Genomic DNA, 26,711 nt, shown 5'->3' on the forward strand with positions numbered 1-26,711 from the left:
CCAGCATCTGGAACATATTTCCTCCCTCTATCTTGTCCACTCCCTTAATAATCTTATATGTTGCAATCAGATCCCCTCTCAATCTCCTTAATTCCAGCGTGTACGTCCAGTCTGTCTAACCTCTCTGCGTAAGACAGTCCGGACATCCCAAGAATTAACCTCGTGAATCTACGCTGCACTTCCTCTACAGCCAGGATGTCCTTCCTTAACCCTGGAGACCAAAACTGTACACAATACTCCAGGTGTGGTCTCACCAGGGCTCTGTACAAATGCAAAAGGATTTCCTTGCTCTTGTACTCAATTCACTTTGTACCATACCATACAATGGAATATATAATAGAAAACACTGTAAATTACAATAAGAAATGTGCAAACACTTATACATTATTTTATATTGTTGAGATACAGGCACCAAATAGGCCCTTCCAGCCCTTTGAGGCCCTGCCGCCCACAGTCCCCGATTAACCCCAGCCTAATCGCAATGATCAATTAACCTACCAACGTCTATGGACTGTGGGAGGAAACCCACACGGTCCACGGGGAGAATGTGCAAACTCCTTACGGGTAGTGGTGGGAATTGAACCTGGGTCGCTGGTACTGTAAGGGCATTGTGCTAACCGTGTCGCCCTGAGTTTATGTAAACGGTAAAATTAAATAAGTAGCGCAGAAAGGGAGGGAAAAGGTAGTGAGGTTGTGTTCATGGGTTCAATGTCCATTCAGAAATCTAATGGCAGAAGGAAGAAGCTCTTCTTCCATTGAGTGTGTGCCTTCAGACTTCTGTACCTCCTCCTTGATGGTAGCAATGAGCAGAGGGCATGTTGTGGGTAATGATGGACAGTGCTTTCGGATCTCTCCCGCTCCCTCTTGTGGGCTAGGTGAATTTAATGGGCTGAATGGTGCCTGTGGCACATGGAGGAGATATTGAATGTTGGGATTGAAAAGAGCCAGCATGGGCTGAACGTGTCGAATGGCCTCCTTTCCCACGCCAGAACAATATCGAGATTACACCCCGTAAGCCCATCCCCGCAGGAAGACGCTTGGCCAAGGGTTAGGAAAGCGGCGATGGGCCGAGAGGCCGTGAATCACATCTCCCAGAGGATAGCGGGCGGAGCAGGGGATTATGGGGGAAAGAAGTGCGGGTCATAGTGGAAACTACATCTCCCAGAGTGCCGCACAGCGGCGCATGCGTGTCGCCTGCCTGGTGGCGCACGTGATCAGGCCCAGACCGGACGGCGGGGATGGCAACGGCGGTGGCTCCTGTCCTGCGGCGTTGGTTGGGCGCAGTTGCTCGCAGCCCCTTCGGGAAGCCGGCCCAGGTGAAAGGAGAGGAGAATACACGGGCAGAGGGGGTCGGGTGGGGTAGGGGAATGAGGGGAAAGTGGACATTGTGCGTGAGGAGGATGGGGAGACGGTCGCGGTCCCTCCCGCTGAGCCGTACTGCGCATGCTCTGAGCGCTGTACACTCTTAAAGAGGCTGGGGCTTCCCTTTCTCACATGAGCTGCAGTGAAAATCCTTGTCTTGCAAACTCTTCATACGGCGCTGATATTTCATTAGGAGCTTGGAGGGATTTTTTATGTCGCAACCTTCTACAGATGTACTGAGCAGAGCATTGCAACCGGGTATATCGCCGTCTGGTATGGGGGGAAGGGTAGGCTACTGCACAGGATCAAAATAAGCTGCAGAGAGTTCTAAAACTTGTAAAGTTAGTCAGGTCCATCAAGGAGCGATGCCTCAAAAAGGCAGTATCCATCATTAAGGACCCCCATCACCCAGGTCATGCCCTGTTCTCATTGCTAGCATCAGGAAGGAGGTACAGAAGCCTGAAGGCACACACTCAACAATTCATTAATAGCTTCTTCCCCTCTGCCATCCGATTTCTGAATGGATAATGAACCCATGAACACTACCTCACTACTTTTTCTCTATTTTGCATGCTTAATTAATTTAACTGTAGCAACACACACAAAATGCTGGTGGAAAGCAGCATTTTGTATGTGTTGCTTGAATTTCCAGCATCTGCAGATTTCCTCGTGTTAACTGTAATTATGTTGTTTTTCTTTATTATGTATTGCATTGTAGTGCTGGTGCAAAGGATGGTAAATCTGATTCTGATCATTACACAGTGCATTGAGGTAAAACAATAACAGCGTGCAGAAGGAAGTGTAACAGTTACAGAGAAAGTGCAGTGCAGGTAGACTATAAGGTGCAGAGTCATATCGGGAGACTGTGAGGTCAAGAGTCCATCTTATCATACAAAATACCTGTTCAGGAGTCTGATAACAGTGGGGTAGAAACTGTCCCTGAGCCTGGTGGTGTGTTTTTCAGGCTTTTCTGTCTACTGCCCGGTGGGAGAAGAGAAAAATGGAATTAGAATTGGTTTATTATTGTCACATGTGCAGAGATACAGGGTGGCTGGAGTCTTTGATTGTGCCGGCTGCTTTACTGAGGCGGTAGGAACTGTGGACAGAGTCCACGGAGGGGAGAGACTGGTTTCCGTGATGTGCCGAGCTGTGGCCAAAACTCTCTGCGGTTTCTTGCAGTCACGGGCGGAGCGGTTGCCTTGACGAGTCTGGACTGTCGGCTTTCTGTAGTGCATCCTTTAGAGGCTGAGGGTAGTCGAGAGCTTGCGTCAACTGTTGATTTCTTACCCCCCAACCACACCATTGAAGTTTAAGTGTATTGTTGGGGACATATGTATACTCAAGGTATAAGTACAAGGACACAGCCTCGGTTAAAGGGATGATCCTTCAGAATTGAGACAAGGAGAAATTTCTTCAGCCAAAGGATAACAAAACTGTGGAGTGGCTGACCAAAGTCATTGGGCATATTTAAAGCAGAGATGGATTCTCTCTTATGACCTTGCACCTTACCGTCTACCTGCACTGCATTCTGTCTGTAACTGCGACACTCTATTCTGCGTTCCGTTATTGTTTTACCTTGTTCTACCTCAATGCGCTGTGTAATCATCTGATCTGCATGAACAGTGGGCAAGACAAGATTTTCACTGTATCTCGGTTCCTGTGACAGTAATAAACCAATTCCAATGCAGGCGGCAACAGGGAAAAGCAGACTCAATGCTTGTAAAGTCTGCAGGGTGTCAGGCAGGAACTGACTGGGGAACCAGTGAACTCGTTCAAATGATGAGCACCAGTCCAATGGGCTGAGTGGCCTCTTTCTTGCAGTTCCAGATCTGGGAGCTGTTGGGGAGGTAGCTCCACCCTGTGGCAGGAGGTGGCGACTGCAGCATGACGTGTACAAGGTTGGAAGTCTTGAGTGTCTGTTTATTCAGTGTGGAACAGTCCCTTACGGCCCTTCGAGCCGCCCCGCGCAGCGGTCTCGTGATTGAACCCGAGTGTAATCACGGGACAATTTACAATTAACCTTTGGACTGTGGGAGAACATACAGACTCCTCACAGGCAGCAGGCGGGGATTGAACCCGTGTTACCTGTACTGTAAAGCATTGTGCTGACCGCTGAGCTACTGCGCTGCCCCAATATAGATTGTAAATTACAGTAAGAAGTATGCGCGCTGTATGTTTTGCTGTCATCGTTATGTGACGTGGATGGTCATGGAAAGACCATGATCATGATTGTTCTTGGCAAATTTTTCTACAGAAGGCCATTGCTGCCTTCTGAGCAGCATCTTTACAGGATGGATGACCACCGCCCCCGCCCAGCCACTTTGAATACTCTTCAGAGATTGTCTGCCTGGCGTCAGTGGTCACATAACCAAGGCTTGTGATATGTGCCAGTTGCTCGTGCGACCACCCACCACCTGCTCCCGTGACTTCACGTGACCCTGATCGAGGGGCTAAGCAGGTGCTACACCTTGCCCAAGGGTGACCTGCAGGCTAGCGGAGGGAAGGAGCGCCTCACATCTCCTTTGGTAGAGACGTATCTCCAGCCCGCCACCCCAATGTTTCGATGTGGTACATACATCTGAATCTGTACCCTCCTTTTTTCCTTTCATCCATGTTCCCATCTAAGAGTTTCTTAAATGTCCCTGATGTATCTGCCTCCACCATTAGCTCAGGCACCCGCCACTCTCTGCATAAAAGTCCTACCTAGAACATCCCCCCCCTCCACTGTACTCCCCTCCACTCACCTTAAAAGTATGTCTTCTTATCTTGACCATTGTCGCTCTGGGAAAAAATCTCAAGCTGTCCACTCTAACTATGCCTGTTATCAATTTATTCATCTCTCATCCTCCGCTGCAACGAGAAAAGCCCCGTCTCGCTCAACCTTTCCTCATAAGACTTGCTGTCTAATCCAGGCAGCAACCTGGTAAATCTCCTCTGCACCCCCTCTGAAGCATTCACGTCCCTCCTGTAATGAGGTGGCCAGAACTGAACACTGTACTCCCAAGTGTGGTCTAACCAGGGTTTTACAGAGCTGCAACATCGGGTTAAGTTTCCGCAGTGAGTGAATTGTGACGGGAAGCTCTCAACACCTCTGAAGGGTGTAAAGCAAAAATGGGGCGTGGGTTACCTGCTGCTAATTGTTCCTCGTTTTCTGCCCCAGGTTCTTGGTGCGACTGCCTGCGGTCACCGAAGGCTCTCGGCTTTCGTTGTAAGTTTGCTTGCCCCTGCCACAGGCCCTGCCCCCTCCCCACACACAAGCCACTTTACACATCGCTGTCCAGCGACGGAAGCAAAATCTCCGCAGTGATTCAGCTCCTGGCACGTTCACCGCTAAACCTGCTGGCAGCCGGTGTGTGGACTCTTGCTATGGGTGGGGCTTGGTGGTGGGGTTGGGAGAGAAGATCCCACAAGATTCGCTGCTGCAGATTGCGCCTGCCTGCTCTCGTCACAGCCTACTCTCCCCCACGTCCCGAAACGTCATATACCCCCCACAACCCCAATGGGACCCACCCCTTCCCACTCACTCCCACTGTCCACAACCCCAGTGGGACCCACCCCTTCCCAATCACTCCCACTGTCCACAACCCCAATGGGACCCACCCCTTCCCATTCACTCCCACTGTCCACAACCCCAATGGGACCCACCCCTTCCCAATCACTCCCACTGTCCACAACCCCAATGGGACCCACCCCTTCCCAATCACTCCCACTGTCCACAACCCCAATGGGACCCACCCCTTCCCAATCACTCCCACTGTCCACAACCCCAATGGGACCCACCCCTTCCCACTCACTCCCACTGTCCACAACCCCAATGGGACCCACCCCTTCCCAATCACTCCCACTGTCCACAACCCCAATGGGACCCACCCCTTCCCAATCACTCCCACTGTCCATAACCCAATGGGACCCACCCCTTCCCACTCACTCCCACTGTCCACAGCCCCAATGGAACCCACCCCTTCCCAATCACTCCCACTGTCCACAACCCCAATGGGACCCACCCCTTCCCAATCACTCCCACTGTCCACAGCCCCAATGGAACCCACCCCTTCCCACTCACTCCCACTGTCCACAGCCCCAATGGAACCCACCCCTTCCCACACTCCCACTGTCCACAACCCCAATGGGACCCACCCCTTCCCACTCACTCCCACTGTCCACAGCCCCAATGGGACCCACCCCTTCCCACACTCCCACTGTCCACAACCCCAATGGAACCCACCCCTTCCCAATCACTCCCACTGTCCACAACCCCAATGGGACCCACCCCTTCCCAATCACTCCCACTGTCCACAGCCCCAATGGAACCCACCCCTTCCCACTCACTCCCACTGTCCACAGCCCCAATGGAACCCACCCCTTCCCACACTCCCACTGTCCACAACCCCAATGGGACCCACCCCTTCCCACTCACTCCCACTGTCCACAGCCCCAATGGGACCCACCCCTTCCCACACTCCCACTGTCCACAACCCCAATGGGACCCACCCCTTCCCACTCACTCCCACTGTCCACAACCCCAATGGGACCCACCCCTTCCCACACTCCCACTGTCCACAACCCCAATGGGACCCACCCCTTCCCAATCACTCCCACTGTCCACAACCCCAATGGGACCCACCCCTTCCCAATCACTCCCACTGTCCACAACCCCAATGGGCCTCCACCCCTTCCCAATCACTCCCACTGTTCACAACCCCAATGGGACCCACACCTTCCCACTCACTCCCACTGTCCACAACCCCAATGGGACCCACCCCTTCCCACTCACTCCCACTGTCCACAACCCCAATGGGACCCAACCCTTCCCAATCACTCCCACCGTCCACAACCCCAATGGGACCCCACCCCTTCCCAATCACTCCCATTGTCCACAACCCCAATGGGACCCACCCCTTCCCACTCACTCCCACTGTCCACAACCCCAATGGGACCCACCCCTTCCCAATCACTCCCACCGTCCACAACCCCAATGGGACCCACCCCTTCCCAATCACTCCCACCGTCCACAACCCCAATGGGACCCACCCCTTCCCAATCACTCCCACCGTCCACAACCCCAATGGGACCCACCCCTTCCCACTCACTCCCACCGTCCACAACCCCAATGGGACCCACCCCTTCCCAATCACTCCCACTGTCTGTACTCCCAATGGGACCCACCCCTTCCCACTCACTCCCACCGTCCACAACCCCAATGGGACCCACCCCTTCCCAATCACTCCCACCGTCCACAACCCCAATGGGACCCACCCCTTCCCAATCACTCCCACCGTCCACAACCCCAATGGGACCCACCCCTTCCCACTCACTCCCACCGTCCACAACCCCAATGGGACCCACCCCTTCCCAATCACTCCCACTGTCTGTACTCCCAATGGGACCCACCCCTTCCCACTCACTCCCACCGTCCACAACCCCAATGGGACCCACCCCTTCCCAATCACTCCCACTGTCTGTACTCCCAATGGGACCCACCCCTTCCCACTCACTCCCACTGTCCACAACCCCAATGGGACCCACCCCTTCCCAATCACTCTCACCGTCCACAACCCCAATGGGACCCACCCCTTCCCACTCACTCCCACTGTCCACAACCCCAATGGGACCCACCCCTTCCCAATCACTCCCACTGTCTACAACCCCAATGGGACCCACCCCTTCCCAATCACTCCCACTGTCCACAACCCCAATGGGACCCACCCCTTCACACTCACTCCCACTGTCCACAACCCCAATGGGACCCACCCCTTCCCAATCACTCCCACTGTCTGTACTCCCAATGGGACCCACCCCTTCCCAATCACTCCCACTGTCCACAACCCCAATGGGACACACCCCTTCCCAATCACTCCCATTGCCCGCAACCCCAATGGGACCCACTCCTTCCCGATCACTCCCACTGTCCACAACCCCAATGGGACCCACCTCTTCCCACTGTCCACAACCCCAATGGGACCCACCCCTTCCCACACTCCCACTGTCCACAACCCCAATGGGACCCACCCCTTCCCAATCACTCCCACTGTCCACAACCCCAATGGGACCCACCCCTTCCCAATCACTCCCACTGTCCACAACCCCAATGGGACCCACCCCTTCCCAATCACTCCCACTATCCACAACCCCAATGGGACCCACCTCTTCACACTCACTTCCACTATCCACAACCCCAATGGGACCCACTCCTTCCCAATCACTCCCACTGTCCACAACCCCAATGGGACCCACCCCTTCCCAATCACTCCCACTGTCCACAACCCCAATGGGACCCACCTCTTCCCACTCACTCCCACTATTCACACTCCCACTCGGACCCACCCCTTCCCAATCACTCCCACTGTCCACAACCCCAATGGGACCCACCCCTTCCCACTCACTCCCACTGTCCACAGCCCCAATGGAACCCACCCCTTCCCACACTCCCACTGTCCACAACCCCAATGGGACCCACCCCTTCCCACTCACTCCCACTGTCCACAACCCCAATGGGACCAACCCCTTCCCAATCACTCCCACTGCCCACAACCCCAATGGGACCCACCTCTTCCCAATCACTCCCACTGTCCACAACCCCAATGGGACCCACCCCTTCCCACTCACTCCCACTGTCCACAACCCCAATGGAACCCACCCCTTCCCACTCACTCCCACTGTCCACAACCCCAATGGGACCCACCCCTTCCCACTCACTCCCACTGTCCACAACCCCAATGGGACCCACCCCTTCCCAATCACTCCCACTGTCCACAGCCCCAATGGGGCCCACCCCTTCCCAATCACTCCCACTGTCCACAACCCCAATGGGACCCACCCCTTCCCAATCACTCCCACTGTCCACAACCCCAATGGGACCCACCCCTTCCCAATCACTCCCACTGTCCATAACCCCAATGGGACCCACCCCTTCCCATTCACTCCCACCATCCACAACCCCAATGGGACCCACCCCTTCCCAATCACTCCCACTGTCCATAACCCCAATGGGACCCACCCCTTCCCAATCACTCCCACTGTCCACAACCCCAATGGGACCCACCCCTTCCCAATCACTCCCACTGTCCATAACCCCAATGGGACCCACCCCTTCCCATTCACTCCCACCATCCACAACCCCAATGGGACCCACCCCTTCCCAATCACTCCCACTGTCCATAACCCCAATGGGACCCACCCCTTCCCAATCACTCCCACTGTCCACAACCCCAATGGGACCCACCCCTTCCCAATCACTCCCACTGTCCACAACCCCAATGGGACCCACCCCTTCCCAATCACTCCCACTGTCCACAACCCCAATGGGACCCACCCCTTCCCAATCACTCCCACTGTCCATAACCCCAATGGGACCCACCCCTTCCCATTCACTCCCACCATCCACAACCCCAATGGGACCCACCCCTTCCCAATCACTCCCACTGTCCATAACCCCAATGGGACCCACCCCTTCCCACTCACTCCCACTGTCCACAACCCCAATGGGACCCACCCCTTCCCACTCACTCCCACTGTCCACTACCCCAATGGAACCCACCCCTTCCCACTCACTCCCACTGTCCACAACCCCAATGGGACCCACCCCTTCCCACTCACTCCCACTGTCCACAACCCCAATGGGACCCACCCCTTCCCACTCACTCCCACTGTCCACAGCCCCAATGGAACCCACCCCTTCCCACTCACTCCCACTGTCCGTACTCCCAAAGGGATCCCACCCCTTCCCACTCACTCCCACTGTCCACAACCCCAATGGAACCCACCCCTTCCCAATCACTCCCACTGTCCACAACCCCAATGGGACCAACCCCTTCCCAATCACTCCCACTGTCCACAACCCCAATGGGACCAACCCCTTCCCACTCACTCCCACTGTCCACAACCCCAATGGGACCCACCCCTTCCCAATCATACCACTATTCACACTCCCAAAGGGACCCACCCCTTCCCACTCACTTCCAATGGGACCCCATTCACACTCAAAACAGGACACCTGCCTTTCCCATCCACTCCACCGTCTTCAGCCTGAATGCTCACCAGTGAATGTGCTGATACAGGCCATCTGCTCTTCACGACCCCGAACATCCATCCACACAGACCACAGCTAACCCTCAGACCACTAGACACTGTTCATCCCTGGCTGATGGAGCTGCTGTATCCTGGGATTGGAATTTTGCCGACAGCTTGTGCATTTGATTAACTTTCTTTTCCTTTTCTTTCCACCCACTCGCCCAGACTGATCACTCAATAGTAAGTATATCTTTTAAACACACCTGCAACATGGCCATGGTGACCTTGCTCTGGCTTGTACCCTTGCTGCTGCTGGTGGTGAGCATGTGAGAGACTCCAATAGGTGACAATGTATATGTGCTATCTCCCTAAGAGAGAGGGAATGAGAGACACCGGTCAGTGTACAGATCTCCCCCAGAGAGAGGGACTGAGAGACACCGGTCAGTGTACAGATCTCCCCCAGAGAGAGGGACTGAGAGACACCGGTCAGTGTACAGATCTCCCCCAGAGAGAGAGGGACTGAGAGACACCGGTCAGTGTACAGATCTCCCCCTGAGAGAGAGGGACTGAGAGACACCGGTCAGTGTACAGATCTCCCCCTGAGAGAGAGGGACTGAGAGACACCGGTCAGTGTACAGATCTCCCCCAGAGAGAGAGAGAGACTGAGAGACACCGGTCAGTGTACAGATCTCCCCCCTGAGAGAGAGGGACTGAGAGACACCGGTCAGTGTACAGATCTCCCCTGAGAGAGAGGGACTGAGAGACACCGGTCAGTGTACAGATCTTCCCGTGGGAAAGAGAGGGACTGAGAGACACCGGTCAGTGTATAGATCTCCCCCTGAGAGAGAGGGACTGAGAGACACCGGTCAGTGTACAGATCTCCCCCAGAGAGAGAGGGACTGAGAGACATCGGTCAGTGTACAAATCTCCACTGAGAGAGAGGGACTGAGAGACACCAGTCAGTGTACAGATCTCCCCTAAGAGAGAGGGACTGAGAGACACCGGTCAGTGTACAGATCTCCCCCAGAGAGAGGGACTGAGAGACACCGGTCAGTGTACAGATCTCCCCTGAGAGAGAGGGACTGAGAAACACCAGTCAGTGTACAGTTCTCCCCTGAGAGAGAGGGTCTGAGAGACACCGGTCAGTGTACAGATCTCCCCTGAGAGAGAGGGACTGAGAAACACCAGTCAGTGTACAGATCTCCCCTGAGAGAGAAGGACTGAGAGACACCGGTCAGTGTACAGATGTCCCCTGAGAGAGAGGGACTGAGAGACACCGGTCAGTGTACAGATCTCCCCCAGAGAGAGAGGGACTGCGAGACACCGGTCAGTGTACAGATCTCCCCTGAGAGAGAGGGACTGAGAAACACCAGTCAGTGTACAGATCTCCCCTGAGAGAGAAGGACTGAGAGACACCGGTCAGTGTACAGATGTCCCCTGAGAGAGAGGGACTGCAAGACATCGGTCAGTGTACAGATCTCCCCCTGAGAGAGAGGGACTGAGAGACACCAGTCAGGGTACAGATCTCCCTTTGAGAGAGAGAGACTGAGAGACACCGGTCCGTGTACAGACAACCATCAAGAGAGAGGCTCTAAGAGAGAACTGTCTCTCCCATTCAGGTTTTGGAACGTGAAGGCAGGAGGGACAGAAGTTGAAATTGTCTCTTTCCAGCTTGTTTCCTTGCACCAGGGCATCCTCCCGGTGTTCCTTCACCCACTGACCACACTCTCCCTTCTCTCCACAGCCGCCCCCGGCCAAGTATGGAGGCCGTCACACAGTGGCGATGATCCCGGGGGATGGAATTGGCCCGGAGCTGATGGCACACGTCAGGGATGTGTTCAGGTGAGCACTCGCGACTCCGGAACCATGGGGAGGGCTCGGGCTCCACACGTACATATAGGTGGGATACAGACATGATGGGCTGAATGGTCACATCTAGGTCATGTTCTCTTCTCGCTGCCATTGTGAGGGAGTTACAGAAAGCTTAGGTCCAAACCCAGCAGATTCAGGAACAGTTATTACCCTCCAGCCATCGGGCTCCAGAACCAGAACAGATAACTTAATTCACCTCAGCATTGAATTGATTCCTCAGCCTAAGGACTCGCCTCGACAACTCCTGTTCTCAACATTATTTATTTTCTTTTTTTTTTGTATTTGCAGTTTGTCTTCTTTTGCACTTTGGTTGTTTGTTAGTCTTTTGTGTTTTTTTTCTCATAGTCTGTTGTACTGCTTTGTTCTACCCTGAGTTTCCACGAGAAAATGAATCTCAGGGTATCATTTTGATTTGGAGCAAGAAGGCTGTGAGTGAACGGCTGATTTTCGGAGCCAAGGCAGTTTTTGCCACTGGGGTTAAAAGAGAGGCAAGACTGCACAGGCACGTGACGTCAGCCAGTAGAGTGTGAAAGGTTTAAAAAGTATCCAGCGGGCAGCGGAGTGAAAGGCAGCAGAGTGATAGGGCTTTGGCTCAACGGGCTTAGACGGTAACGGGATGAGGCGAGGTAGGAAATATGTGTGTGAGGCCAGTTTTCTGTGCTCGGTGTCAGATGTGGGGTATTCCTGGAGTCTCCCAGCCTCCCGGACGGCCATATCTGCACCCGGTGTGTCGAGCTGCAGCTCTTAAGGGACCAAGTTTGGGAACTGGAGATACAGCTCGATGACCTTCGCCTGGTCTAGGAGAGCGAGGAGGTGGTAGAGAGGAGTTATAGGCAGGTGGTCACACCGGGGCCTTGGGAGACAGACAAGTGGGTCACAGTCAGGAGGGGGAAGGGGAAGAGTCAGGTACTAGAGAGTACCCCTGTGGCTGTGCCCCTTGTCCATAAGTATTCCTATTTGAGTACTGTTGGGGGGGACAGCCTACCTAGGGGAAGCGACAGTGGCCGTGCCTCTGGCACAGAGTCCGGCCCTGTGTCTCAGAAGGGTAGGGAAAGGAAGAGGAAGGCAGCAGTGATAGGGGACTCTATGGTCAGGAGGTCAGACAGGCGATTCTGTGGACGCAGGAAAGAAACTCGGATGGTAGTTTGCCTCCCAGGTGCCAGGGTCTGGGGTGTTTCGGATCGCGTCCAAGATACCCTGCAGTGGGAGGGAGAACAGCCAGAGGTCGTGGTACATATTGGTACCAATGGCATAGGTAGGAAAAGGGAAGAGGTCCTGAAAAAAGAGTACAGGGAGTTAGGAAGGAAGTTGAGAAGCAGGACCGTAAAGGTAGTAATTTCGGGATTACAGGCAGTCCCTGAGTTACGAACGTCCGACTTACAGACAACTCGTACTTATGAACTGAGGAAGGAGAACGCCGTTCGCCATTTTAAGTCGTTGCCGTTGACACTGTGTAGAGTGTGTAACTTTGCATTTGGTTTAAATTTTTCTTAGCAAGATTCACCCTGACCCGGTCGGCTGGTGGCGCAGTGCGCTCAGCGCTGGGCTGGAGAACAGAGTTTCTCGAGTTTGATCCAGTGACAGATCGCTCCTGTGCTGGGTTGATGTCAATCCAGTGACAGATCGCTCCCGTGCCGGGTTGATGTCGATCCAGTGACAGATCGCTCCTGTGCTGGGTTGATGTTGATCCAGTGACAGATCGCTCCTGTGCTGGGTTGATGTCGATCCAGTGACAGATCGCTCCTGTGCTGGGTTGATGTCGATCCAGTGACTCCCGTACCATCTGTGCTGGGTTGATGTTGAGCTCGCAACTCGACCTCATAAAAAAAACACCGCCACCTCCAGTTTAAATTCCCATGTGGAATATTGTGAAGGATCAGATACCCAAACCCAGCACAGCCCCCACTTGTCCCATTTAACCTGTCTCAATGCGGTGAACTTTCGGACCCGGGGAATTCAGTGCGGTGGTCCTTAGGACCCAGCAGACCTCAGGAGCTGGCGGAGGTCGGGACCCGCCGCCTACAGTGTTTCTGTTCCGTTGATGCAAAGTGATTGCGATTGAAGATAAAGTGGAAACAATAAAGCGTTTGGAAAGAGGTGAAACGTAATTGGAAAAGCATTAGGCTACAGTTGGTCAACAATCGGAACAATTTTAAAGGATAAAGTGAGAATAATGAAGCATGAGAAAGGCCCTGCCCCGATGAAAGCTACGATTATTACTAAGCAACGCAGTGGTTTAATTATTGGAATACATACGTTTCTTAAGTGTTTTATATGCATAGAAAAGTAAAATATATACTATATACTAAAACAAATGTTTGACTAACTGACGCTAAATAATATGGGATGTACTTGTTCAGACTTACGTACAAATCCGACGGACTCAGGAACGGAACTTGTACGTAACCCAGGGACTGCCTGTACTGCCTGTGCCATGCGACAGTGAGTATAGGAATAGAATGAGGTGGAGGATAAATGCGTGACTGATGGATTGGAGCAGGGGGCAGGGTTTCAGATTTCTGGATCATTGGGACCTCTTTTGGGGCAGGTGTGACCTGTACAAAAAGGACCGGTTGCACTTGAATCCCAGGGGGACCAATATCCTGGCGGGAAGGTTTGCTAAGGCTACTGGGGAGAGTTTAAACTAGAATTGTTGGGGGGTGGGAACTGAACTGAAGAGACTGGGGAAGAGGAGGTTAGCTCACAAATAGAGAAAGCTTGTAGCAGTACGAGAGGGAGAATAGGCAGGTAGTAGAGAAGGGACGTGCTCAGACCAAAGGTTTGAGATGCGTCTATTTTAACGCGAGAGTTGTTAACAAAGCGGATGAGCTCAGAACATGGATCAGTGGTTGGAGATATGATGTGGTGGCCATTACAGAGACTTGGATGGCTCAGGGACAGGAATGGTTACTTCAATTGCCGGGATTTAGATGTTTCAGAAAGGACAGGGAGGGAAGCAAAAGAGGTGGGGGTGTGGCAGTGTTGATCAGAGATAGTGTCACGGTTGTAGAAAGTGGACGCCATGGAGGGATTGTCTACAGAGTCTCTGTGGGTGGAGGTTAGAACCAGGAAGGGGTCAATAACTTTACTGGGTGTTTTTTATAGGCTGCCCAATAGTAACAGAGATATCGAGGAGCAGATCGGGAAACAGATCCTGGAAAGGTGTAATAATAACAGAGTTGTTGTGATGGGAGATTTTAATTTCCCAAATAGCGATTGCCATCTCCCTAGAGCAAGGGGTTTAGTTGGGGTGGAGTTTGTTAGGTGTGTTCAGGAAGGTTTCTTGACACAATAAGTAGATAAACCTACAAAAAGAGAGGCTGTACTTGATTTATTACTGGGAAATGAACCTGACCAGGTGACAGATCTCTCAATGGGAGAGCATTTTGGAGATAGTGATCATAATTCTATCTCCTTTACAATAGCATTGGAGAGAGATAGGAACAGACAAGTTAGAAAAGTGCTTAATTGGAGTAAGGGGAATTATGAAGCTATCAGGCAGGAAATTGGAAGCTTAAATTGGAAACAGGTGTTCTCAGGAAAAGTACGGAAGAAATGTGGCAAATGTTCAGGGGATATTTGTGTGGAGTTCTGCATAGGTACGTTCCAATGAGGGTACAGGAACTGTAGTGTACAAAGGCTGTAATAAATCTAGTCAAGAAGAAAAGAAAAGCTTACAAAAGGTTCAGGGAGCTAGATGATGTTAGAGATCTAGAAGATTATAAGGCTAACAGGAAGGAGCTTAAGAAGGAAAGTAGGAGAGCCAGAAGGGGCCATGAGAAGGCTTTGGCGGGCAGGATTAAGAAAACCCCAAGGTATTCTACAAGTTTGTGAGGAGCGAGAGGAAAAGATGTGAAAGAATAGGACCTATCAAGTGTGACAGTGGGAAAGTGTATATGGAACCGGAGGAAATAGCAGAGGGACTAATGAATACTTTACTTCAGTATTCACTATGGAAAAGGATCTTGGTGATTGCAGTGATGACTTTCAGCAGACTGAAAGCTTGAGCATGTAGATATTAAGAAAGAGGATGTGCTGGAGCTTTTGGAAACCATTAAGTTGGATAAGTCGCCGGGACCGGATGAGATGTACCCCAGGCTACTGTGGGGGGCGAGGGAGGAGATTGCTGAGCCTCTGGCCATGATCTCTGCATCATCAATGGGGACGGGAGAGGTTACGGAGGATTGGAGGGTTGCGGATGTTGTTCCTTTATTCAAGAAAGGGAGTAGAGAAAGCCCAGGAAATTATAGACCGGTGAGTCTTACCTCAGTGGTTGGTAAGTTGATGGAGAAGATCCTGAGGGACAGGATTTATGAACATTTGGAGAGGTATAATATGATTAGGAATAGTCAGCATGGCTTTGTCAAGGGCAGATTGTGCCTTATGAGGCTGAATTAATTTTTTGAGGATGTGACTCAAAATTGATGAAGGAAGAGCAGTAGATGTAGTGTATATGGATTTCAGCAAGGCATTTGATAAGGTACCCCATGCAAGGCTTATTGAGAAAGTAAGGAGGTATGGGATCCAAGGGGACATTGCTTTGTGGATCCAGAGCTGGCTTGTCCACAGAAATGGTTGTCGACGGGTCATATTCTGCATGGAGGTTGGTGACCAGTGGAGTGTCTCAGGGATCTGTTCTGGGACCCTTATTCTTCGTGATTTTTATAAATCACCTGGACAAGGAAGTGGAGGGATGGGTTAGTAAGTTTGCAAAGGTTGGATGTGTTGTGGATAGTGTGGAGGGCTGTCAGAGGTTACAGCGGGACATTGATAGGTTGCAAAACTGGGCTGGGAAGTGGCAGATGGAGTTCAACCTGGATAAGTGTGAAGTGGTTCATTTTGGTAGGTCAAATATGATGGCAGAATATAATATTAATGGTAAGACTCTTGGCAGTGTGGAGGATCAGAGGGATCTTGGAGTTCGTGTCCATAGGATGCTCAAAGCAGCTGGGCAGGTTGACTCTGTGGTTAAGAAGGCGTACGGTGTATTGGCCTTTATCAATCGTGGAATTGAATGTAGGAGCCATGAGGTAATGTTGCAGCTATATAGGACCCTGGTCAGACCCCACTTGGAGTACTGTGCTCAGTTCTCATCTCACTACAGGAAGGATGTGGAAGCCATAGAAAGGATACAGAGGAGATTTACAAGGATGTTGCCGGGATTGGGGAGCGTGCCTTACGAGAATAGGTTGAATGAACTCGGCCTTTTTTCCTTGGAGCGACGGAGGATGAGAGGTGACCTGATAGAGGTGTATAAGATGATGAGAGGCAGTGATCGTGTGGATAGTCGGAGGCTTTTTCCCAGGGCTGAAATCCCACAAGAGGGCACAGGTTTAAGGTGCTGGGGAGTAGGTACAGAGGAGATGTCAGAGATAAGTTTTTTTACCCAGAGAGTGGTAAGTGCGTGGAATGGGCTGCCGGCAATGGTGTTGGAGGCGGATATGATAGGGTCTTTTAAGAGACTTTTGGATAGGTACATGGAGCTTAGAAAAATAGAGGGCTATAGGTAAGCCTAGTAATTTCTAAGGTTGGGATATGTTCGTCACAGCTTTGTGGGCCAAAGGTTGTGCTGTGGTTTTCTGTGTTTCTATGACATAGGCGTGGTTTGATAATAAAATTACTTTGAACTCGGCAGATGGGGCTAGCATGGAGCAGTTGGGCCAAAGGGCTAGCTTCCATTCTGTATGAGCCTGTGACTAGGAGTTGGTGTTCTGAGGGAGCTGGGTGTGCTTCTCGACAAAGGATTAGAAGTTAACAGGCTGATAATGTGAGCGATTAGAAAGCAAGTGGCTCTGTGGCATTTAATGCAGGCAGGTCCGAGAATATCTGGCTCTAATTAGCTAAAAATCCTTGCATACTGGAACAATACATTACCACAGTGCTCTTGAGAGAAAACAATAGGAGCTTCTGCAGATGCTGGAAATCTCTCGTCGGAGTTCAGTACCCAGCGCTGTCTGTAAGGAGGTTGTACTTTCTCCCCGTGACCACATGGGTTTCTTCCAGGTGCTCCGGTTTCCTCCCACAGTCCAAAAACATGCCAGTTGGTAGATTAATTAGTCATTGTAAATTGTCCTGTGATTAGGCTAGGGTTAAATAGGTAGGTGGCTGGGTGGTGCCAGAAGAGGCTCTTCCCTTTTGCACCTCTAAATAAATTAACTAAAACTCACTGACATAGGTAATGTTGGTTTGCTGCAGCACTACAGTGTAATACATAGAAAATACTATAAATTGCAGCAGGAAATATATATACCGTGGATTCCAGTTAACTGGGACACATCGGGACCAGTACATTTTGGCCCAATTAAGCAGCTGCTCCAATTTACCAAAATTTCATGGGAATAGTTTTAAAAAGGCAAATTATGTTTAACTGAGTAAAATGTATTTAAATCAAATACAGAACAAATTGGAACACTGCCGATACTACTGCAGTACTACTAAACTGTGTGTTAGTTCTTAGTAGTTATCGACAGAGGAGTTCACCCAGTGTACGCTAATGTGTTCTTTCGATTGACTGTATTCAGAGCAGATATCTAGTGCACATAATGGACTGGTTTCAAACAATGCTTTCAATGATTGCATCCTCTCAATCTTCAGTTTTATTCTAACATTCAAGATGATTGCTGATACCTTCAAACTCTTCGTAGCTCCTATCTTGCTGAAGTTGTGAAATTGTTTCATTTTCACTCCCGGCCTTTTCCGACATTTGCAAGCCTGAACATTTGAACCAGCAATGAGCAAGGCAGTTCAGAATTGTCTCACTGCTTATTTCAAGTCAAGTCAAGTCGCTTTTATTGTCATTTCGACCATAGCTGCTGGTACAGTACACAGTAAAAACAAGACAACGTTTTTCAGGACCATGGTGCTACATGAAACAGTACAAAAACTACACTGAACTATGTGAAAACAACACAGAGAGAAAAAAAAAACTACACTAGATTACAGACCTACCCAGGACTGCATAAAGTGCAGGTATTTCTCGCCAACTATCAGTTTTTACAGATATGCAAGTGGCTCTATTTAAAAACTGTTCGCTCTAAGTGCTGTGTAGCATCTAAGGGCCACACGACATGCTTGTGGCTGACGCTAGTTTGAAACCGTTTGGCAACAGTCTCCTGCCTCGATTGAGCAGCGTAGTGTCCAAAATAAATGAAAGGAATCCTGGCTATTTTCTTGATTAGTTATTGTTCTTTAAGAGTTGTCCCAAATAAACGGCTGGCTGAATTAACCAATGGTCCAACCAACCTGAATCTACCAGACATAAACAACTTAACTAGGCAGTGCAGAAAGAGAGCAGGTAGTGAGGGAGTGCTGATGGGTTCGTGGTCCAGAAATCTGATGGTAGGTGGTGGGGGGTAAATCTGTTGTGAAAACATTGAGGGGGAAGAAGCCTGAAGTGACTGGGGGGAGGGGAAGGAGTACAAGCCGGCAGGTGAGAGTTGGGACCAGGTGGGTGTGTGGGGGGAGGTGGGGATAAAGTGAGAAGTAAATGAGCAGTAAGAGCAGAATTAGGCCATTCATCATTTCACCATGGCTAATTGATTTCCCTCTCAACCCCATTCCCCTGTCTTCTCTTCCTAGCCTTTCACACCCTGACTAATCAAGAACCCACCAAGCTCCACCTTAAATATACCCAATGACTTGGCTACCACAGCTGCCTGTGGCAACGAATTCCACAGATTCACCAACCTTTGGCTAAAGAAATTCCTCCTCAACTCTGTTCTAAGTGGACATGCCTCTATTCTAAGGCCGTACCCTCTGGTCCTCGACTCCCCCAGTATAGGAAACATCTTCTCCACATCCATTCTATGTAGGCTCATAGGTTTCAGTGAGATCCCTCAGGCCCAGAGCCTCCTCTAAACCCTCTCTAAAAGGGGCCCAAAACTGCTCACAATGCTCCAAGTGAAGCCTCAGCATTACATCTTATTCTAGTTCTCTTGAAATGAATGCCTTCCTCCCCACTGACTCAATCTGCAAATCAACCTTCAGGGAATCCTGCAAGAGGACGTCCCTTTGCACCTAGGGTTTTTAAATTTTCTCCCCTTTTAGAAAATAGTCTCTGCTTTTATTCCTTCTACCAGAGTGCATGACCATACACTTCCCAGCACTGCACTCCATTTGCCACTTCTTTGCCCATTCTTCTAATCTAGTGGTCACCAACCTTTTTAAGCCCAAGATCCCCTAACTCGGCCTTAGTGAAAGGCAAGATCGACCCCAGATCGATTAGTTACATGCATGCGCACCGGGGCAGAAAAAGACCGGAAGTAAAACCCCGCAACCCGGAAGTAGAAATAATGTATGAACACCAGGGGTTCCCACCCTTCTTTGCACCGCGGACCAGTTTAATATTGACAATATTCTTGCGGATCGGCCGACGGGGTGGGGGAGCAGTGTTAAGCACGACGGGAATACGGAGATACTCGAAGTAGGTTCCTTATGTCCAGTCTATTACGCAATTTAGTTTTCGCGGCTCTCGGCACTTAGCTTCTGTTCCGCTTGCTCACGTTTTTTCCGCTGAAAAAACTCAACGGGTTTGTGTCTCAGTGCGGGATGCTTGGACTCAGGGTACTGAAGCAGTTTTGAGGGCTTCATTGCCTCATTAGACAGCCTCCGGGCCCGAGCTCCAGTTTCCCGCCTGCCTGCCACCAGCCACTTTGGCCAGGTGCGGCTGGTTGTGGGTGGGGTGAGAGGACAAGGTCAGGGCCGGAGGTCCCCGTGCCGGGGCCACAGCGGTCGCAGTCCAGAGACAGCGACCAAGCGAGGAGTGCGACAGGACACGCACCCGCTCCCCTTGTAGGATCTATTGGCCGAGAAAATTTTGTTTCAGTCGATCACAGCGCGGTAGCTGCTCTGCTACTTACGAAACCCTGAGCCTGTCTGTGAATATTTTAGCACTGGGTTTTCCACGAACATTTGGTGTGCTAAACAGGTCCAGAGGCGGTGCCCATCTGTCAGCGCTCCGGGCCAGTAGCATCAGCACTTCCTGCCGGCCGCGCTCCAGGGCAGTAGCGTCGGTGGTTCTCTCTGGCCACGCGAGGCGAACACTGGCACAGGGGTGTCACTGCGTTTAGGCAGCCGATGACCTCGTGTGGGTTCAAGTTCAACAGTGGGCTGACAAGGAATGAGGAAAGGTGCAGCTGACTCATATCCTTTCCTCGCGGCCTGGTGGTTGGGGACCACTGAATTACACTGTGTGGTGTGTGGCAGGGGAGCTACACGCATGCGCACTGGGCAGAAAGAACGGAACTAAAACCCCGCAACCCGGAAACAAGCTCTCAACAGTATTTGTGTATTTATTTTTCATCTTTTTTTCGGGATCTACTGGGAAAGTCTCAAAGATCGACCAGCCGATCGCGATTGATGGGTTGGCGACCACTATTCTAATCTCTCTAAGTCCTTCTGCAAACTCCCTGCTTCCTCAACACTTCCTCCGCCTCTACCTATCTTCATACCATCTGCAAACTTGGCCATGTTGCCATCATTTCCCTCGTCCAAATCATTGATATTGACATAAAAAGAAATGGTCCCAATTCTGACCTCTGAGGAACATCACCAATCAACGGCAATCAATCAGAAAAGGCTCCCTTTGCCAGTCAGCCACTGCTCTGTTCATTTTTACTACTAACTTTCCTGTAGTTCCATGGGCTCTTATCTTGCTAAGCAGCCTCATGTGAGGCACCTTGTCATAGACCTTCTGAAAACCCGTACACAACATCCTCCGATTCTTCTTTGTCTATCCTGCTTGTTATTTCCTCAAACAATTCCAACAGGTTTTCCCCGAAGGAAACCCTGCTGACCGAGGAGTGGAATTAGGCCATTAGAGTCTGCTCTGCCATTCCATCATGGCTGATTTATTAACCCTCTCAATCCCATTCCTCTGCCTTAAAGGGTTACCATATGAGGAGCGTTTGTTGGCTTTGGGCCTATACCCGCTGATACTCAGAAGAATGAGGGGGGATTTCATTGAATACAATCTAATGTTGAATGTGGAGAGGATGTTTCCTGTGGTGGGGGCGTCTAGGACTAAAGGGCACAGACCCAGAATAGAGGGGTGTCCATTTAGAACGGAGGTGAGGGGGAATTTCTTAAGCTAGTGAGTGGTGAATCTGTGTAATTCATTGCCACAGGCAGCTGTGGAGGCTATATTGGGTATATTTAAGGCAGAGGTTGATAGATTCTTGATTTGTTAGGCCACGAGGTGTTATGGGAAGAAGGCAGGAGACTGGGGCTGAGAGGGGAATGGATCAGCCATGATGAAATGGCAGAGCTCTCCTAAGACCCAACTGGGCCAATTCTGCACTGATATCGGTGGCTTGGTCTGCACAGCCATCTGTGGCAATAAATTCCACAGATTCACCACACTCTGCTCTGGCTGAAGAAAGTTTTCCTCACCTCTCTTCGAAATGGACACCCTTCTATTCTGAGTCTGTGCCCTCTGGTCCCAGACTCACCCACTACAGGAAACATCTTCTTCACATCCACTCTATCTAGACCTTTCAATATCCAAACACGAGAAATCTGCAGATGCTGGAAATTCAAACAACACACACAAAATGCTGGTGGAACACAGCAGGCCAGGCAACATCTATAAGGACTAGTCCTGACGAAGGGTCTCGGCCCGAAATGTCGACAGTGCTTCTCCTTATAGATCCTTTCAATATTCGATAGGTTTCAATGAGATCTCCCACTCATTTTTCAAAACTCCAGCAAGTACAGGCCCAGAGCCATCAAATGCTCCTGATATGTTAACTCTTCCATTGCTGGGATCATTCTCATGGACCCTCTCCAATGCCAGCATATCTTTTCTTTGACAAGGGGCCCAAAACTGTTCATAATACTCTTGAGTGTGGTCTGATCAATGCCTTATAAGGCTTCAACATTACATCCTTGCAAAACTCCTTTAATCTTAACCCTTCCTGTATTAAAGCATGTCCTCTAGTATTTAACATTTCTACCCCAGGAAAAAGATTCTGTCCTTTCGATGCATCTCACAATTCAGTAAACCTCTACCAGGTCTCTCCTCAGCTTCCACCACTCCAGAGAAAAGAACCCAAGTTTATTCAACCTCTGCATATGGTTCACACCCTCTAATCCAGGTGAACCTCTTTTGCACCCTCTCCAGAGCCTTCACATCCTTCCTGTAATAGAACTTCACATAATCTGTGCCCTAACCAACACTCTTGTGCACCATTCCCATCACCGCACTACAGGAAGGAGGTGAATGCACTGGAAGGGGGTGGATTCCCTGGGATGGAGCGTTTTGGAGAGAAAGAGAGGCTGGTCTGTTCTCCCTGGAGCGGAGGAGGCTTTAAACAAAGTCTCTTCCATCTACTCATTTTCCATATCCCTCCATTCTCTGTCCCTTAACCTTAAACATCTCTATGGAACAACACCATGCCCTCTAATCCAGGCAGCATCCTGGTGAACTTCTTCCCCACCCTCTCCAAAGCCTCCACAACTTCCTGTATGGGGCAACCAGAACTTCACACAGTGCTCCAATTGTGACCTGACCAAAGTTTAATTATTTAGCGATCTAGCACGGAGTAGGCCCTGCCATCCCTTCGAGCTCTGCTGCCCCAGCAGCCCCACAACACCGATTAACCCCAGCCTAAATCACGAGGCAATTTACACTGACCAGTTAACCCACCCGGTATGTCCTTGTATGTCCCTTCTGTAAAGAGACATTACAGAACGGCGCCGGAACTGAACTCCGATCGTCCTAATGTCCCGGGCTGTAATAACGGCGCACAAACCACTATGCTACCACGGTGCCCAGTTTTATACAGCTGCAGCGTGACTTCCTGTCTCTTGCACTCCACTCCCCGACAGACGAAGGCAGGTACCCATCGTGTGGCCACATTCAGGGCTCTCCCACTCCCAGGCTCCCTTTCTACATCAGAGCCCCTCAGTCATGCTATGCAGTGTGTTCCCGTATTTGAGATGTAATGCCTCACACTTACCCTCTCCACATCCCCGTCAAGTAGCCCCGGGGAGGAGGCAACCAGAACAGCACACAATATGGTCGAGGTAGAGGTGTTTAAGAGGCTCTGAAACGGACACAGGAATGTGGAGGGATATGGGCCATGTGCGGGTAAAAGCGATTTAGTTTGATTCAGCACTGTGTTTGGCACTTAGAATCAGAATCGGGTTTAATATCACCAGCAAATGTGAAATAAGCTGTCTTTGTGACAGAAGTACAATGTAATACATAATAATATAAACTTTAATAACAGTATATCAAATAGTTAAATTAAATCAGTAATATAAAAATAAAAAAAGTAGTGAGGTTAGTGTTCATGGAACAACACACACAAAATGCTGGTGGAACACAGCAGGCCAGGCAGCATCTATAGGGAGAAGCACTGTCAACGGTAACAACAACACACACAAAATGCTGGTGGAACACAGCAGGCCAGGCAGCATCTATAGGGAGAAGCGCTGTCGACGTTTCGTTAGTCCTGACGAAGGGTCTCGGCCTGAAACGTCGACAGTGCTTCTCCCTACAGATGCTGCCTGGCCTGCTGTGTTCCACCAGCATTTTGTGTGTGTTGTTCGAATTTCCAGCATCTGCAGATTTCCTTGTGTTAGTGTTCATGGGTTCTACGTCCGTTCAGAAATTGGACGGCAGATCTCACCTGAATCTCTTGAGTGTGTGCCTTCAGGCTTCTGTACCCGCCTTCCTGATGGTAGCAATGAGAACAAAGCGTGACCTGGGTGATGAATGACACCTTTTTGAGACATTCCAAACCATTCCAAAAGATTGCCGCCTCTGGATGAGGGACTTGTGGGACAAAGGACCTGCTCCTAGGCTGAGTACTGTCCTACTTTCTGTGACCTCTTTGTTCTGAGACTTTGCCCCCTGGTCGTCAGAAGGGTTTACTTTATTTATAGATACAGTGCGGAGTAGGCCCTCCTGGCCCTTCGAGCTGCTCCGGCCATCAACACCCGCTAACTCCGATTTAACCCTAACCTAGACACGAGACAATCTACAATGACCAATTAACCTAGAATGTGGGAGGAAAGTCAAAACTAAAGTAAGTTTTATTCTCAAAGTACGTATATGTGGCCATATACAATCCTGAGATTCATTCCCTTGTGAATCTATAGAATAGTAACTATAACAATCATTAAGATGCTGCCCAACTGGGGCGTTCAGCCAGAGTGCAGGAGACAGCAATCCGTAAATGCAAAAGGAAGAAACAATAATATAAAGAAATAAACAATAAATACCGAGAAGATTTAGTGACGAGTCCTTGAAAGTGAGTCCATTTCAATGATGGGGCAAGTTAAGTTGAATGCACGATAGTTGAGGGATAGTGTTACGTACCCCGTAACTGGGTCACTTACCAGCAAAGATAGAGAGGTCCGTTGAAGTCTGATGGTACTATTTTAACAGTATTTATTGATAAAAATACACAAAAATAATATCAATGCAAACATACAGATAATATACGTCGTCAATACTAAATCTAAAAGCGCGGGTATAATAATAATCAATAAGAAATAGCTCTATCGTTGTCTAGGGGATAATGTATTGTCTGATGGGAATATAAAAGTCACTTCAGTTCATTCAGGCTGCAGCTTTTGGTTGAGAGAGAGACGGATTTTTAGAACTTGCCCGGTTTTCCTTTTTATGATGTCGATCCTTCGAAATGTCGTTGGGGCTGGTTTCTCCTTTTTAGCTAAAGCCATTCTTCCGTGGTGAGGCCCACCAATTCCGAGGCAAATGGAAAAAGGACGCACGTGGGCTTTCCACCGGCTGTCGCTATTACGCTGTCACGGATTTCTAGCGTTTCTCCTGGTGCGTCTGAAGGGGTTGTTCCCCCAGACCCTCTTTTATCCTGACTCACGGGGTCTCAGATGTCAATCAGGTTGGGGAGGATGCCATCCCCCCAACCAGCCCACGTTGCTCATTCCTTGAGGGCGTCGATGAATAGCACAGCGCTCAATACACAATTCCGTCTCCAAGAGACAATGGCCATTTCCCGTGGCTTGTATCGCTGAGGGGCCAGGACATTCCAAACCCCTTGTGGATTCTGCGTCTCTCTCTCATTTCCTGGGTCTCCTGACCTGAATTAATAGCGATCTTGCGATTCTCAAAAAGGAGGGGGCTACTTTGTACCCTTCGGCCCCTCAGAGTTGGGGCACAGGCGTAACAATAGTAACTGTTCCTGAACCTGGTGATGTGAGGCCTGAGGCTTCTGTACCTCCTTCCTGATTACAGCAGTGAGGAGAGAGCCTGTCCTGGGTGGTGGAGGGGGGGGGGTCCCAGATAATGGATGCTGCTTTCCTGTGACAGCATTTCCTGTCGATGTGCTAAATGCTGTGGAGGGCTTTAATCAAGATGGAATGCGTGGTATCCACTACTTTTTGTAGGATTTCCATTTAAGGGCATTGGAGTTTGCATGCCAGGTTGTGATGCAGCCAGTCGATGTACTCTCCACTACACCATTATAGAAGTTCGTCTAAATTGGAGATGTCATGCAAGGAAGTAAGAGGCACTGCTGTGCTTTCTTGCACTTGATCGCACTTACATGCAAAAGCTGGAGAACTTGTAGAGAACACACACATTCCATGTGTGTGAGCCCCTTACAAAGAACACTGGGACTCTATAACGTTCTGAGCTGTAATAGCTTCACGCTAAATGTAATGCTACTGTGGAGGGGAGGGCAAATCTGGGATTCTGCCCCGAGAGGCTCAGTGGCTGGGTTGGTCCATCGGAATACATAAAGGAAGGAAGGTAACAGGGAATGTGGAGCCAAGCTGAATATGGAGAACGGGCTTGGGAGGCTCCCACCTTCTGACTGTCTGCTGCCCTGACCCAGGTGTGCCTGTGTCCCGATTGATTTCGAGGTGGTGGATGTCCGTCCTTCGCCGGACAGTGGGGCCAGCCTCGAGGGTGCGCTGATAGCAATCCGGAGGAACCGCGTGGCGCTGAAGGGTGAGAGAACCTGCGGCTGTTCAGCAGCTCTGTGGCACTTGTCAGGGACGTCCAGTGGAACCCCTCCCCTTCCTGTACATCCCTCCATCTGCAACCCCAATGGTATCCACCCCTTCTCATTCACTCTCAGCATCCACATTCCCAATGGGACCCACCCCTTCCCGTACATCCCGCTGAAAACACTCCCAATGGGACCCCTCCCAAGCCATACCTCCCACTGTCCATAACTCCAATGGGACCCAGCCCTACACACTCACTCCCACTGTCCACAACCCGAATGGGACCCACCCTTCCCAATCACTCCCACTGTCCACAACCCCAATGGGCCTCCACCCCTTCCCAATCACTCCCACTGTCCACAACCCCAATGGGACCCACCCCTTCCCAATCACTCCCACTGTCCACAACCCCAATGGGACCCACCCCTTCCCAATCACTCCCACCGTCCACAACCCCAATGGGACCCACCCCTTCCCAATCACTCCCACCGTCCACAACCCCCAATGGGACCCACCCCTTCCCAATCACT

General features: G+C 50.6%; 1 protein-coding gene across 1 annotated transcript; it reads left to right on the plus strand.

The window, feature by feature from the left end:
* Positions 1 to 1,177: 1,177 nt before the first annotated feature.
* On the plus strand, positions 1,178 to 26,409 carry LOC140715775 (probable isocitrate dehydrogenase [NAD] subunit beta, mitochondrial). The gene is made up of 5 exons (XM_073028148.1): positions 1,178 to 1,316; positions 4,523 to 4,570; positions 9,598 to 9,612; positions 11,117 to 11,214; positions 26,067 to 26,409. Exons 1-5 carry the CDS (start codon positions 1,239 to 1,241, stop codon positions 26,407 to 26,409), a joined length of 582 nt encoding a protein of 193 aa, XP_072884249.1. The 5' UTR covers positions 1,178 to 1,238.
* The last annotated feature ends 302 nt before the right edge of the window (positions 26,410 to 26,711 follow it).

The sequence above is a fragment of the Hemitrygon akajei genome, chromosome 24, assembly GCF_048418815.1.
Source record: "Hemitrygon akajei chromosome 24, sHemAka1.3, whole genome shotgun sequence".
Classification (NCBI taxonomy): Eukaryota; Metazoa; Chordata; class Chondrichthyes; order Myliobatiformes; family Dasyatidae; genus Hemitrygon; species Hemitrygon akajei.

Coding starts and splice junctions, on each gene's coding strand:
- LOC140715775 (XM_073028148.1), top strand. CDS start 1,239: ATGGCAACGGCGGTGGCTCCTGTCCTGCGGCGTTGGTTGGGCGCAGTT. Junction 1,317..4,522: donor CCTTCGGGAAGCCGGCCCAG/GTGAAAGGAGAG, acceptor TTTCTGCCCCAG/GTTCTTGGTGCGACTGCCTG. Junction 11,215..26,066: donor CACGTCAGGGATGTGTTCAG/GTGAGCACTCGC, acceptor GCCCTGACCCAG/GTGTGCCTGTGTCCCGATTG.